This window comes from Notolabrus celidotus, chromosome 17 (genome assembly GCF_009762535.1).
Source record: "Notolabrus celidotus isolate fNotCel1 chromosome 17, fNotCel1.pri, whole genome shotgun sequence".
NCBI classification, from domain to species: domain Eukaryota; kingdom Metazoa; phylum Chordata; class Actinopteri; order Labriformes; family Labridae; genus Notolabrus; species Notolabrus celidotus.
Window position 1 is genome coordinate 12,894,388 of NC_048288.1, and position 14,166 is coordinate 12,908,553.

The 14,166-nt window shown below is 40.0% G+C and overlaps 1 protein-coding gene across 1 annotated transcript; it reads left to right on the forward strand.

Annotated features, from left to right (window-relative positions):
- The first annotated feature begins 963 nt into the window (after window positions 1-963).
- Window positions 964-8,170, forward strand: LOC117828920 (cytochrome c-type heme lyase). The gene is made up of 8 exons (XM_034706322.1): window positions 964-1,087; window positions 3,543-3,657; window positions 3,768-3,815; window positions 3,935-4,068; window positions 4,168-4,316; window positions 4,563-4,682; window positions 4,800-4,886; window positions 6,097-8,170. The coding sequence occupies exons 2-8, from the start codon at window positions 3,549-3,551 to the stop codon at window positions 6,293-6,295; spliced, it is 846 nt and encodes a 281-aa protein (XP_034562213.1). The 5' UTR covers window positions 964-1,087; window positions 3,543-3,548; the 3' UTR covers window positions 6,296-8,170.
- The last annotated feature ends 5,996 nt before the right edge of the window (window positions 8,171-14,166 follow it).

Sequence of the window (14,166 nt, forward strand, 5' to 3'; positions counted from 1 at the left end):
CTGTAGATTAAAAAAAATCATTCTGTACACGTAGTGCACTCTACGCCTTTAAGAAACAACAGGTTGTTGAACTATCACCAAAACTCTTTGTTTTTAGAAAGCAAGATCACTGTTTCAATGCTATATAGCACTTTGTTTTATTACCAATACCTTACATATCTGTGATTCTCACAGGAAAGTTCAGGGACAACCACTCTGTGTCCTAAGGGTGGTTTTGGTGGACCCTAAACCATCCACTTTTATTATACTTACTGCCCCAAGACACATAATACTTACACACACAATACTTTGATTTCTGGTGCAATATCTCATAACCATGAACAATATTGTAAATTATTCCATAACATATCTTATTATTATATTCATCTACTACATGGCTTAGACTAATTCAATTTATTTCATGTCTTAAAAGTAATTCTATACATTTCTTTGCACAGATGATATTTTTATTTTTATTTAGAATTTTTGAATTTGTGTTTAGGTTTATATATTTATTGCGCTTACTGTCTTGTTGTGTCCTTACTGTCTTGTTGTTAAGTACCAGTGTTCCATTTACCACATCAAATTCCTTGTGTGTGCAAGCTCACTTATATATATATATACATACATATGAAGTGTTCATTTGCAGAAACAGATAACTGACATTTAAATTTTTTTTCAAATGTTTCAAAAAACATATTTTTCCTATTACTAGCTTTAGGTATTATCAATCAACTGAAGTGGGGTGGCTTTGACTCAAAATGACATTACTAAAAAAAAGGTAACTTTATTAAACATGTACATTAAAAAGAAAAGAGTTTTTTGAAAATTCATAAAGACAGAGTTATCTGTTTTTGCATCATATTCAGAAACATCAGATCATACTTTGTGGAATTAAATGAAAATCCCTAAACAATGAAAGAAGCTGGGGCAATGTCTTATCGAATAGGGGTTTTGACGTAATCCTAGTGTGAGGACGTGATGACATCACGGCGCACGTACGGCTGAGTTGTGCAACTTCTTCTGCGTAACAGCGTCTGTCCTGCACGTTGACATTGGGATAGCAACCGGCGGACACATAACACTTCTCAGCTGACTTCTCTCAAAGGTGAGTTTGTCTAACTCTCAATATGTTTCTGACTGTAGACTTTGTGATGAGGGAGACACCAGAAGAGACTGCTCGAATGTGTTGTTGACATATGACTTCGAAAGGACTTTACATTCTTCATCCTACAGAGGTATTCATCACACCAGCTAGCGTTAGCTTAGACACTAGGTGGTCTGGCTAATGCAGAGAAGGGCAGAAAGTTCCAGAATCAACCCATCATGGTTAGCAGACTGGTGAGCAGTGGTTGAATACTCAATTAGTCCAACTTAAGGATATCACGTTGGGAGGGTTCGGGGTTCGCAGAACGGTTAACAGGCTGTTAGCCACTAGCGTTGCTAAGTTAGCTAGGTGTCGCTCAGTTATGTTACAGCCATCAGTAAACATGAGGTTAGACAAGGACAGTGAGAGACACCACGACGAGATGTTCACACTTAACCACCTATTTATAAGTAAACTGTCGAATCACGCATTCACTGTTATGACATTAAGTCCTTTGTCTGCTTTTACACACATACTGTGTTATGACATGTTTCAGTATTTCTGTTTGCCTTGTGTTAAGTCACTTTAGAGATGTGATTTATGGCTCTTTGAAGGGAACCGGATCTTGAGGAGCCGTTCCTTTCAAAGAGCCGTTCAAAAGACTGGCTCTTTGGCTCATTGTTATTTATTTATTTTTTAGAAGTCAACCAGGGGTAACTCGTTTTTATCAAGGAAACAATCACTGGTAGCAGTTACAAGATACATGATATTTGGATCAGAATAATTCAAACTCACACATCCCACCACTATATATACTCTATTGATGGGAATTATTCTGAAATATTGATTATTATTTCATTTGGCATTGTAAACATTCCATAAGATAGTGCCATATCCCCATGCTTAGACAGTGAGATCACTATTTTGAATTTTCCCTCACCCAAAAAACTTTGAGGCACTATAAAAACTATGCAGGCTACACAAGTACATTTTAACAATACAGAAAAAATATAAAAGTAATAAATAAGAATACATATATATGTATATAAAAAATTATAAATACAACTAGAATGAAATAAAGACATTATAAAAATGTGAATGCTAAATTGTACTACCCCACCTGGTGTTTCTACATCTGAACTACTTTACAAACAGGAGCTCAGCTTCTTGATTCAAATCCACATCAAAACAATGTAAACAATAAAAAAGCGTAGACAATCAGTGTAAACTAAAGACGTGGAGGCAATCTGCATATAAAAATGGCTCCCAGATGAACGGCTCGCAACTGCGAATCGGTTCTCATCGTTCACTTAGAAGAGCCGTTTAAAAGACAGACTCTAGCACAAACGTCACATCTCTAGCCCCTTGGCTCTAGGCTGTGATTGACAGGTGTCATGTTTACATACAAACACCCCTTTTCTTCTTTATAAATGCAATCTTTATGTAGATCTCTGACCTTAGGTAACAGTCTTATTCAATGCAGTCAAGCAGATCTACATCAGTCTTCGTGGATGTCTGAAGAGCTGAACACTAACACCCCGTCTCCAAAGAGGTTGGGATGCTGTGTGAAATATCTACAGGAACACAATGTGATGAGTTTATGAAACATTGAAACCCTGTAGTTGAAAATAGCACTGAGACAACATATCAAGGGTCTGTCCCGAGTGACACCAGAGGTGAACTCCCCTCATGTTTGCTTCAGAAAGATGCAGCCTCTGTGGGATACCATCATCCTGATAATCAGAATCAGAAATACTGCATCACTCAGGGAAATCCTGTCATCACAGTTGCTCTTATACACATATAGAAGTTAGAGTATAGGCATGTTAATAGAAATGGGGATAAAATATACATCATATTACATATAAATCAGAAAGGCAATAATACAGAGAAGTTTCAAATAAGGAAACAAGTCCAGGGCTCAACAGAGTGCCTGACACCAAGAGGTTTGAGTTATGAAGCTTCATTACCACAGACGAGAAAGACTTCCTGTGTCGTCTGTGGTGCATTTAAGGGATATGAGTCAAGCACTCATTGTGCTCCTGTGTTTTACAAGGACGTTGTGGAGCGGGGTGGTACTTAGACAGAGTCCCACTGGCCTCGTGGATCAGGTTGTTAAGTCTGTTGGTATCCAATCCCCTTAACCTGCTGCCCGAGCACACCACATCAAACTCGTACAACATCCTCGGCACTGCCTGCAGATGTTAAAGGACCTCAGTCTCATCATGAAGTAGAGGCGGCTCAAACTCAGTTTATTGTCTAAGCACACCTCCCTACTTTTAAAAATGGTTAACTGACATCAAATTCTAAATTCGTTACATCTGGTATCTTGTCATTGTGCTGTTTTCAGTTAGAGGTGGGGTTGGAAATAATCACATTTTACTCTGCATCCAAACTTCTTGGGGAGACAAAGGTTTAATAAGGTGTTCTTATTTTCATGTCTCTGACTCTCCGTATGTTGTGTGTCTCAAAACAGGACAGGATGGGAGCCTCCTTGTCCACACCGGCTGCTCCTACAGTCAGAGCAGAAGCCATGATGGCCACCCCCCCTCAGGGCTGCCCCATGCACCAAGAGGCCCAACCTGTTAAAGGTACTACTGGATGACACATTCTATTATTTTGCTATATGCTATGATATCATGTATTTTTTAAATGGTTAAGTCTGTGTTGACATATTGTAATGTGCTTCTTCATCTCTTAGTGTCTCCACCTTCAGAGTGTCCCATGCATCAAGCTCAGCCTGTGAAAGGTAACGCTTAAAAGATCAGTGCCATGCTTTTAAATCTGTAACGAATGCATCTCCTGTCAAGGTTCATGTTGTTGTTCTATGAGAGTTAGTAAGACTCCATGTGTTCTTGTTTCCTTCAGTGTCTCCTCCGTCAGAGTGTCCGATGCACAAAGCAGAAGCAGGTCCAGCTCACCAGGATCGAGCCTATGAGTTTGTGGAGTGTCCAATGAAAGCTGCAGCGGGCATGAACAGTGACATTGACCCTTCAAACATGGTAGGCAAAAGAAGAGGAGGAGTGCAGTAAGAAGAACCAAATTGTAGATCACGTTGTTGAACTTCTTTTCTTTTTTTTTTACCACCTGTGTTTGTACAGATGCCGCCTCCAAACCAAAAGCCGGCTCCTGACCAACCTTTTGACCTGTCTGTAAACCGAGAGGAGTCAAACATCCCTCGTCACAACACAGAAAAGAACTGGGTTTACCCGTCTGAGCAGATGTTCTGGAACGCCATGCTGCGGAAAGGGTGAGTGCATACACAGACGTCTTAGTTGCAAGTTTGTTCTTGGACTTCTGCAGCAACGTAGCACCAAATCTTTTGGTTTCCAAGTGTGCAACATCCTCTTAAAACCTTGAATTCTAGAATCTAAAAAAACCTTTCCTTTTGGGGCCTGTTCACAACCAGAAACCTCACAAACACGGCAAATTTAGCAGAGCTGACTAGAGTCCGAGAACCTGCAGATGTTCTTTAATTCTCTTGTCTGTGCTGCAGGTGGCGCTGGCGGGAGGACGACCTCGGTGCTCACGATATGACCAACATCATCAAAATCCACAACAAGAACAACGATCAGGCCTGGGATGAGATCCTGAAATGGGAGGCCATGCATGCACAGTGAGTGGACCCTATGATCATCTCTAACAACAAAAAATACACACAAAAATCAATCTTTTATGACCATTATGTTCATAGAAGCATCAGGGGTTAATATATTTGTGTTCTTCCTTGAAGGGAATGTCCGTGTGGACCGACTCTGAAGAGGTTCGGTGGTAAAGCCAAAGAGTTCTCACCCAGGGCTCGCTTCCGCAACTGGATGGGGTGAGCTTCTTCATATTTTCATACACAGCATAAAAGATCACCTACATCTAGGGCTGGGCGATAAATCCATAAAGAGAATTATTGTGATGTAATTTTTCTCAACATAAATATAACAAATGTTAGATAAAAAAATTATATATATTTAAACCTGTAATAACACCCCAAAGCCACTGGAAAGAGAGCTAATGTGCCTTAGACGCTAGTTGCCACCCAACATTAGACAGAAGAAGAAGACGCCATGTCACAGGGGGAGAGGTAGGCGGGGCTTAAAGACGTTTGGAACGGAATGTAAACACAGCTGAAACGAGCAACAGCGACACTGAAGAAAACTCAAAACCTACCAGCTCAAAGCTGTCTTTGGTCTGACACTGTGCTGACTCTGCGTTAACTATTGACTTAATACAGTTCATTACATTTACTTACAGGATGTGGGTAAAGGAAGAGCAAAGAGAAAACTTCTGCTGTGCATTTCCAACATGGTTAATGTCCACCGTGTCTGTAGTACAACTTAAAACTGAATGACCGTGATGCTTTCACTGCACTGTGGGAAACAATATCACTCTGCCCGTAACCCTTAACCCCCTTGAATCTTAATGGGGAGTGCAAAACTCAAAATAACAGTCTATAAACTGATACACTGTACACAATTTGATATATCTATGGTGTAAATTTGAAATAAATGATGGAAATTATCTGAAAAAATTATAATTTACAAACTAAACTTCACAAAAATCTCATCTTACACAAAAGACCTTCTTCATGTTAGCACCATTAAAAAGGGTGGATTTAAGAAGCTTCTCAGAAACCTTAATCCAGATACAAGCTAACAAACTGTCTTCAACTTTCATTCAGGGGCAAAAATCTACCTTTAAATTTAAATTAAATAATGGTTTGATATTTATTGTGAAAATTATCGATATCGACTGGTATGAAAAATGTTGTCGTGATAGCATCTTTTCCAATATCGCCCAGCTCTACCCACATCCAAAGACAGTTGTCATTCAGACCGGCAGATACCATTCAATCTGATGTGATCAACATCAAGCATAGTGATGGAGCCCTTTGTTTTACGTATAATCATCAACCATGATGTCATCCCAGTGTTTTTACAACCAGTGAAAGTTTAACTAGTATGTTTATTGCTGCTTTCAAGAACCACATACCAGCTCAAATTGAAAATATGAACCTCTTCACTTGTCTTGTCCCTCAGCTATGAGCTGCCGTTCGACCGCCACGACTGGATCATTGACCGCTGTGGGAAGGAGGTGCGCTACATCATCGATTACTACGACGGGGAAATCAACAAAGACACCTACCAGTTCTCCATCCTGGATGTGCGCCCTGCTTTTGACTCTATAGACGCCGTCTGGGACCGCATGAAGGTGGCCTGGTGGCGCTGGACCTCCTAAAAGACTTTTAGAAAAAACACACACACACACATATATATACAAAGGTCACACGAAGGACTGCGAAACTAGCTCTCCTCCTTTCAGCTCTCTACATGAAATGCTGTGCTGTGAAAAACTTTAAAGAAGCGCCATGAAGAAAAAGAAACAGACTGATAGTTTTAGCAGAACTTCAATATGTTAGGCAATAAGATGTTTCATGTGCTAATCCTATTGATATCATTGCAAGCCTTACTTTTTGGTTTGCATTGCAGCTCATGTGCTTGAAGCTACAGGAAGTGATGTCAAACAGGTCACATTGACTCGCTGCCCCCCCCTCTTGTCTAAAGAAAAACTTTTTAAAGGAACACTCCGCCCATCAAACAAAATTTACTGTAAGAATTATGAAAACAAGAATGGTTGTTTTTCAGTGGTCATGGTGAGCTTTGTCTAGTTAAAAAATTAACCCTGAGGACCTAACTGAAACCTTCTGATGCCAGGTTTATACTTCTGCGTTGAATCAACGCCATAGCCTCCCCACCTCCTCATAACTGTAACATAAACAGCGCATAAAAACAACGTGGACCACAAGCTCTGTGATTGGTCTGCTGGGCTGTGTTGTATTTCCTGCATATACAACACTTCAGGAATCACTGTACACTGACTTTACATTTCATTTCCCCCGACCTCCCCTCTATTCTTCCCTGTAATCGTTGCTGTATGATCAACAGCAACACGTATCGGCTCTGAATTAATATATTTTGCTCGCAATCGCTGTGAAAAAGCAAGCAGGAAACATAGAAGGACCAGAAACGAATTGCTGAGCCATGTGGACGTGTTGGGGCGCTGCGGTCTAGAGTCGATGCAGAAGTATTCACCAAGCTTTAGGCTTACCTTGGTTTTAGGCCTGGAGAAAATGTGTGATGCAATTTTGATCAAATGCGCAATGTAAGCACAAGCAGAGTTGGATCTTTGTCTAATTGGTACTCTGAAACAGGATTCATAAACATCTGCTGATCCTTGTTTAGGCATCCCTTTTATCCTTGCATTGCATTTATGCAACAATGTAAAGGCACGGGAATCCCTTAAAAGTTGGAATTTGGAATGCTTCCTAACCAATTTAAGCTGCAATACTGTTCCCGGTTGTTATTTCTGAATACAAAGATTACATGTAGCAGCTTTAATTCTATCAGTAGTTCATCATGGGGACCCCTGACCTCCAACTAGACATCCAGAAAAGTGCCATCGCACAGCATTTTAAGACTTGAATGAGTAAAGTAACGCCTGCGTTTTCCACCAGACCACTTTAAGGTAATGTTTGCAACAAAAAAATGCTCTTATAAATGTACTCTCCACATAGTAGACTTTATTTTGTCAATGGTCCAAAACTCTTCAGTGGATAACCTGCGGTGTTAGTGTTCCCCAGGCAGACTGAGGTGTGTTCAGAGTGCTGAGTATCGCTCCAATGGCAGTTTAAGTTGAGCACACGGAGTGACTCACTTCCACTTGTCTGACTTCTCTTTATTGTATCCTCAAAGATTCTCCTCACATCCGTCCTGGACAACAGAGAGGAGCTTTTGTTTTACCAAGGAAATTCAAAGCAGTGTGAAGGGTTTGCCCTGAAACCTTGATGATTGTGCAGGAGTGTGTTTGTCTTGTGTGGACTAGAATGAACCTTCAGAATACATAGTTCTATTTTCTTAAAAGGACAAGGATGGATATTAGTCTTGCTGATTAACCTTTGCTACACTTGTGTTCCCCCTTCTCTTGAAGGTGTCTTTCTCAGTGTGACATCAGGAACAGCTTGTGTTGCTGTATCTCACTATGTACATCTTATACTGTTTTAGCTTCTGGTTTGCGATTTAAAGGGACAAAAATAAAGTGCTCTGGTTTGCATCAGGTGTGCTGTGGTGTATATCTGCATTGTCTCTGATATCAATCTTCAGCTTCTTCTGTCACAAGTCTCCTCTCATATCTGCTATGTATTTTTTCTGCTTCACTGAATACCAGTTTTTTATTTATTGCTTGAAGAATGAGTGTAAACTTCTGTGTGCGAAATCTTGGTGCTTGTATCTAAAAATTATCTTACTAGCTCTATTGTTGAACTATCATTAAAGCTGGGCGTCTTCTGCCTCTGAAAGTTGCCTTTGTCTGGTCTAGATTTGAAGTCTGTTCCATGTCTTCCACAGCAAAGTTGAGAAACATGGCATGGGGAACCATGATGTGACAGATGGAAGGGGCAAACGTACTACGGACAGTGAGGCTTTCTCAAACTGGTCCCTCCTCACTTCCACTCCACTACAGAGTGAACTCTGCTCGAAGTCATGCTTACAGATTAAATTAAATTTGAGTTTATTTTATTAAGACAATGCACATTAATCAACATTTCAACAGTGTGCCTCAATATAAATGTGCCGAAATTAGCACTATAGCTAAATTTCATCCGTAGTCCTAAGGCAGGTACTCACATAAAACATAAAACAACAAGTTTTAAAACTACAGGATGTCACAAAACAGTTAACAGGACACTACACGAACAGACTTACAAACAGATTTTACATACAAAACGTTTGTGACATTATAAAAACAGGATGGAAGGTGAGGCCAAAGCCCCCGGGAACAGTTATCAAGTGAGAAAGCAGATTATTCATGAGTGCATGACTGGTTATTTTTTAACCAATGTTTAACTGTTTTTAAAGGTGTCAGATGAAGGGAGCACCCTTCAATCAAAGAGCTGCAAGCTATGGGACAAGCTCCACTGAGTCCTGCGGAAACAGAAGCTCCACAGGCCACCATGGTTGCACGTCATTAGATCCTGAATATGTTCTTAACTTTAGGTGTTTTTCCAAAGTATGATTGTATCTCTCTCATCTTGATAAAAGCAGTTGATGTCTGTGCTAATGCTCTCCATTCTCAGGGACACTCACTGTGGCAGACCCTCCATGCAAACACACACAAAAAGGTGAAGGATCAGGCACAGGGTGAAGCAGTATGAGACCACGCTCTCCTTTGATTGTTCATATAGCACCATCTGCTGGATATGATGGTGAATTACAGGTCATCATGATAACTGCCTATCTATCAATGGTGTTGTCTAAACTTTGATGCCTTTTAAACTCAATCATTATGGACCTTTGTTTGAAGGAAAATTTGATTTTCAGAGCTGAGACATTTAATAATGATGTCATCAGTTCTCCAAGGGGACTGCAATGTTCAAAGCTGCTGAGAATTAAACTGTATATGGGGCATATTACATGTCACATTCACCCATTCACATCATATGTACACACTGATAGCAGAGGCTCATATGCAAAGTGCCCATTAGTATGAACTAATCCATTTACACACCACTGGAACAAAGACCAGGGCTGTTTAGGGATCAGTGTCTTGACCAAGAATATTCTTGCATGTGAACAGCAGAACTCAGAACCATCCAAATGAGGGATGACGGACTCTACCGCTGACCCCCGAACAGAACACTAACCTTCACTTAACCCCTAAACACGCAAAGTTGAATTATCAAAAGGACCACCTTTCATACACTGAAGCATGATAGGTAAAATGAAACAAGGCTAAAAACAAGATTGAGGAAAGTTATATGAAATACTTAAGAATAAGAATATAATTATTAAGATAAGATAAAAAAGCCCTTTACTCGTCCCGCAATGGGGAAATTGAAGTGTCACAGTAGCAAAGTAGACTGCAAATAAAAATATATAAAGCAAACAAAAGCCTATCAAGTAACAATTATTAAAAAGTTATTAGCAATTAAAATTAAAGAGGTAAAAAATAAGCATATCTACAACATATATATATCTATATTGTTGGTTATATAGTCTGACCACTGCAGGAAGAAAAGACATAAATACAATAAAAACAATAAAAAAAGATAAATACCAGAAAAATAAAAAATCATTACAATAAAATAATTAAAATAAAATCAGATAATCGCAGAAAATAAATAAATAAAATCAAAACAACATATAAAATGATATAGAATACCATAAACAATGAAGATGGTACTGAAACAAAACTATTGTAGTAATGAGTTAAAAAGAAATTTGAAGTGTCTAAATTTAAAACCCAGGTTAAAAAGGTAAAACATAAGTTTACTTTTAAAACAATAAGATTTCAAAAATGCTTGGGCTTTTATGCCTTTATTCTTAAAGGACAGGAAAGTGGAAAGAGCGGGACACAGGAGTGAAAGAGTGGGGAAAGGGGGTGCAGGCTGGAACTTAACCTAGGCCGCCTGCATCAGGACTCAGTCTCTGTAGAGAGGGCACAACTTAACTAGACGGCCAAACTTGCTGCCCAAGATAAAAAGAAGTAAGACAATGACTTAAACTAAAACGTTGCATTACTTATATTGAGCAACTGGTGATGCACACACACAAACACATTGACACCTTTTCCCCCCTGCCCATGCAATACGAATGTCAAACACAAGAGGGAGGTATTTTATTACACTTGGTGTAAATGATGTGTGGACAACAGCAGAATAAAACATCCCACATGATAAAAATGTTTTGTGCCTCCAGATCAAGTTTGATTGTAATGACCACGAGAATGACCATGCTTTCTTTACCTCACAGAACTTCCTCTTTCGTCCTCAGCACTGAGAAAACATCCTGCATTTCATATTCCACTAAGAATTAAATCTGTTTTTTAAGCTTGTTATTAATAGAACACCTATTTAAGAATCGTCTGGGATTTTCATTAAAGAGGAACTAACAGTGAGGTGACCTCTTGGCCTCTCTCCTGATTACCTGGCAACTGCTCCAGGCTAAATAAAGTGAAGCATGGTGTGAGACATGATGTGTTAATTAGTGAGCTTTGGTGTAGCTGTTTTAAATGCATTTTAGCCGCTTTGTTTTCTCTTGGATTCCAAATGAGTGCATTTCCTAAAATATTGAACTATTCCTTCAAGGTATGAGAGGCTGATATTCTTTGTTGTATTTTTTATATTGTTTTTGGACATATTTTTTAACAGGAATTTAATTGTTGACAAACACTTTGCTCCCTTCTTTCTGCCCATGGATAACGAGCATTTCTCTGCGTTGTTCCTAACTGACCTTAAGTAAAAACAAAGCAGTCCGGCTCATGCAGTTCTTTTTCTGTGTCCTCAGATGCCCCACAGTGTACATATGGCTGCACTGAATTCCTGATCAGCTTTGGGTTATTCTTGTAGGTGGATCGGAGTGAGAGCTGTAAGGATAGTGCGGGCGTCAAACACGACACGTCTCCTGCCTGCTGCATTGGATTCTGGTCTATTAAGCCTCCTGTCAGTGTTGAAGCAGGACTCTCTGCCTCTTGACTGATGGATTCCTGCCTGTATGATTGTCAAATGTCAGCACAGTAGGACAACATCTGTCTTTAAATCTAAAAGGGGTGGACACCTGATATTTACAGTCCACGCTGGAGACAACGCGATGTCTCCACATGACATCTCATCAGCTGTAATTGTCCAACTATTAGAGGGAGCAAAAACTAAATCAATCAGGGACTCTTCATACTTGACCAGGTTTTCTTTGTGGTACACCCTTCCTTTAAATACACCAACTGTGTGTGTCAACCACAGAGCCATGCGTGTTTTGCCAGAAAAAATGTGTGCATGTTGATTTCCCGAGTGTTTAAGGAAGGCTGGATAGCTGCACAGCACACAGCAGATGTCCAAATAGCCTTTGGCATTCCATGTGAAAGTCAGATATTTTAACATATCTGCTCTCTGCAGCCAACATTTCCATACCAAAGACGGGCCTTTCAAGCCCCATGTCTGCCACCAGCCATCCGCTGCCCACCATTACCCTGCTACATCCACAAATCTGCTCACCACCAGCATCAGGAATCATCTTTTAAGATCGAGGCTGCCTCACACGGACGGGGTGTTTGCAGGTTTATCAGCTAATCAGTGTGAATATGCGATCATTCAGCTGTCTTTGTGTTTGTGAGGAGCTACTGTCAATATTCATTCTAAAATGTTTTTATATTGAAGTGTGATGCAGCTTTGTATTGATTTGAAACAGCTTAGCTTTCAGGTTAATCTCTGATATTATGATCTGGACATGCTTCTTTAAATTATGCTACAAAAGCACATCAAGACTTGATTGAGCGAGCTGAGCTGGAACCACCAGAAGTCGGTAAGGTCTTGGAGGAAGAATTGTGGCTTAATTGGAAGCAGAGGAAAAAGACATGTAGTGAGAAAGAACCCAGAAGAAGGCTTATTATAGTCACCAGTGTTGAAAGGTGATTCACAGGCAGTGCTTAATTTGTAACTTTTAGTCCTAGAGCATGAGGCACAGTGTTGATCAAATTAACTAAAGAGAAGTAAAATCAGACGTTTACACTGTGCATCTCTCTCCCCCCTCGCTCCCTTTGACTGACAGCTGTCAATCTGCTCTGCCTCAGCACCACAGACAATCATTTTGACATTTTCAGCACAAACAAAGACAGTGTAACCTTTCAATGCACGTGCAAACAAGAATTTCACTGTCTCAAAGCACAAACGCTCACTTGAACACCGCAGGACTGAGAACAATTTAGGCCAAAGTACTTAGACACCAAAGACCAAATGCATTAAGCTAAATTCCTACAACGCTTCTTCCTCTATGTGTTTAGAGTGCACATCCTCATCTATCTGCCTGATTCATTAACCAACATCATCTCACTCGTCACTCGTCTTATAAGCCTGATTATCAACACTATACAGGAGCACAGCTCTGAAGAATAGCAGAAAAAAGGTGTACCTACATCTTCATTTTGCCAAACAAAACAGCCATTAAACCCTCTTTCACTCATTTTTTGTGGTTATGTTTGCTAAAGTTAGATGCCACGGCACGTGCATTCTTGCTGCTGCTAGGCAATCTGGCAGCTAATTTAGGATACAAATACATTCGCAAAAAAAACGTGATGAAAAGATTATCTTATTGATGTAACAGTTTTAAAAAATCGTGCCAGAGATTCCACGTCAGTCAGTGTTCCATGGCGATGGATTCTTATCTCCCTGCTGCGGTGGGTTTAACATGAAACTGTCCTCATTCAGCTTTCCTTCTTCTCTGAGCTCTGTGGTTCACACATCTTTAAAAATAAACGGGCAAATGTCACAACTATTAACACCACTTATGGTTTACATTTTTGTGAAGCGACTGGTAACTCAAAGTTGCACTCACGGGCTCTGCTGCTGTTGCTAATATTTGTGGACAGGGTCCCATATGAATATGTCTGTAGCCTGCCACATTGTTTTGATACAAATGAAAATATATGGTTTTAACTCACCTTACAGTCTATGGTGTCAACAAGCAGATACAAAATATGCTGGAACTTTTTTCTGCGGATTGATTTGACATGACTGTTGCTCATGTTAGTGGAAGTTGCTAACCATTGTCAAGGGGTTGTAAAGGGGTTTTGACCAATCAGAATCCAGTGGATGACACGACCAGTTGATCAGTAGGAAAGACAGGTAATAAACTGTTATAACTGCCACCCTCTGCCAAATACTTTGACCTCCTCTGAGTCTGAATGCCACACCATTTAAAAAAAATCTCACCAAAAGTTGTTTGTCTTTAATGTATTTTTAATTCACTCTTGCTGTACACTCTTGGCGTGAGCAAAACTCCCACACTGCAGGGATCCTGACCCGACATCTCAGATTCCCCACTCTTTTTTAAAATGAGATTTACAAATGCGTGTGGATAATGCTTAGGAGTCATCTCAGTAAGCACCTTCCTGATGGGGACACTCATCCTAGTAACTTGTATTGTAATTCGACAGCTCCATCTTCACACCAAACGATGTGTACGATGCCCACATTGCTGCTGATGGTGCTTCCATACATTCATTGTCATTAAGATTGAACAAGTCCCTGAGAGATTCTTTACCCAAGGCGGTAACCAGCTCAC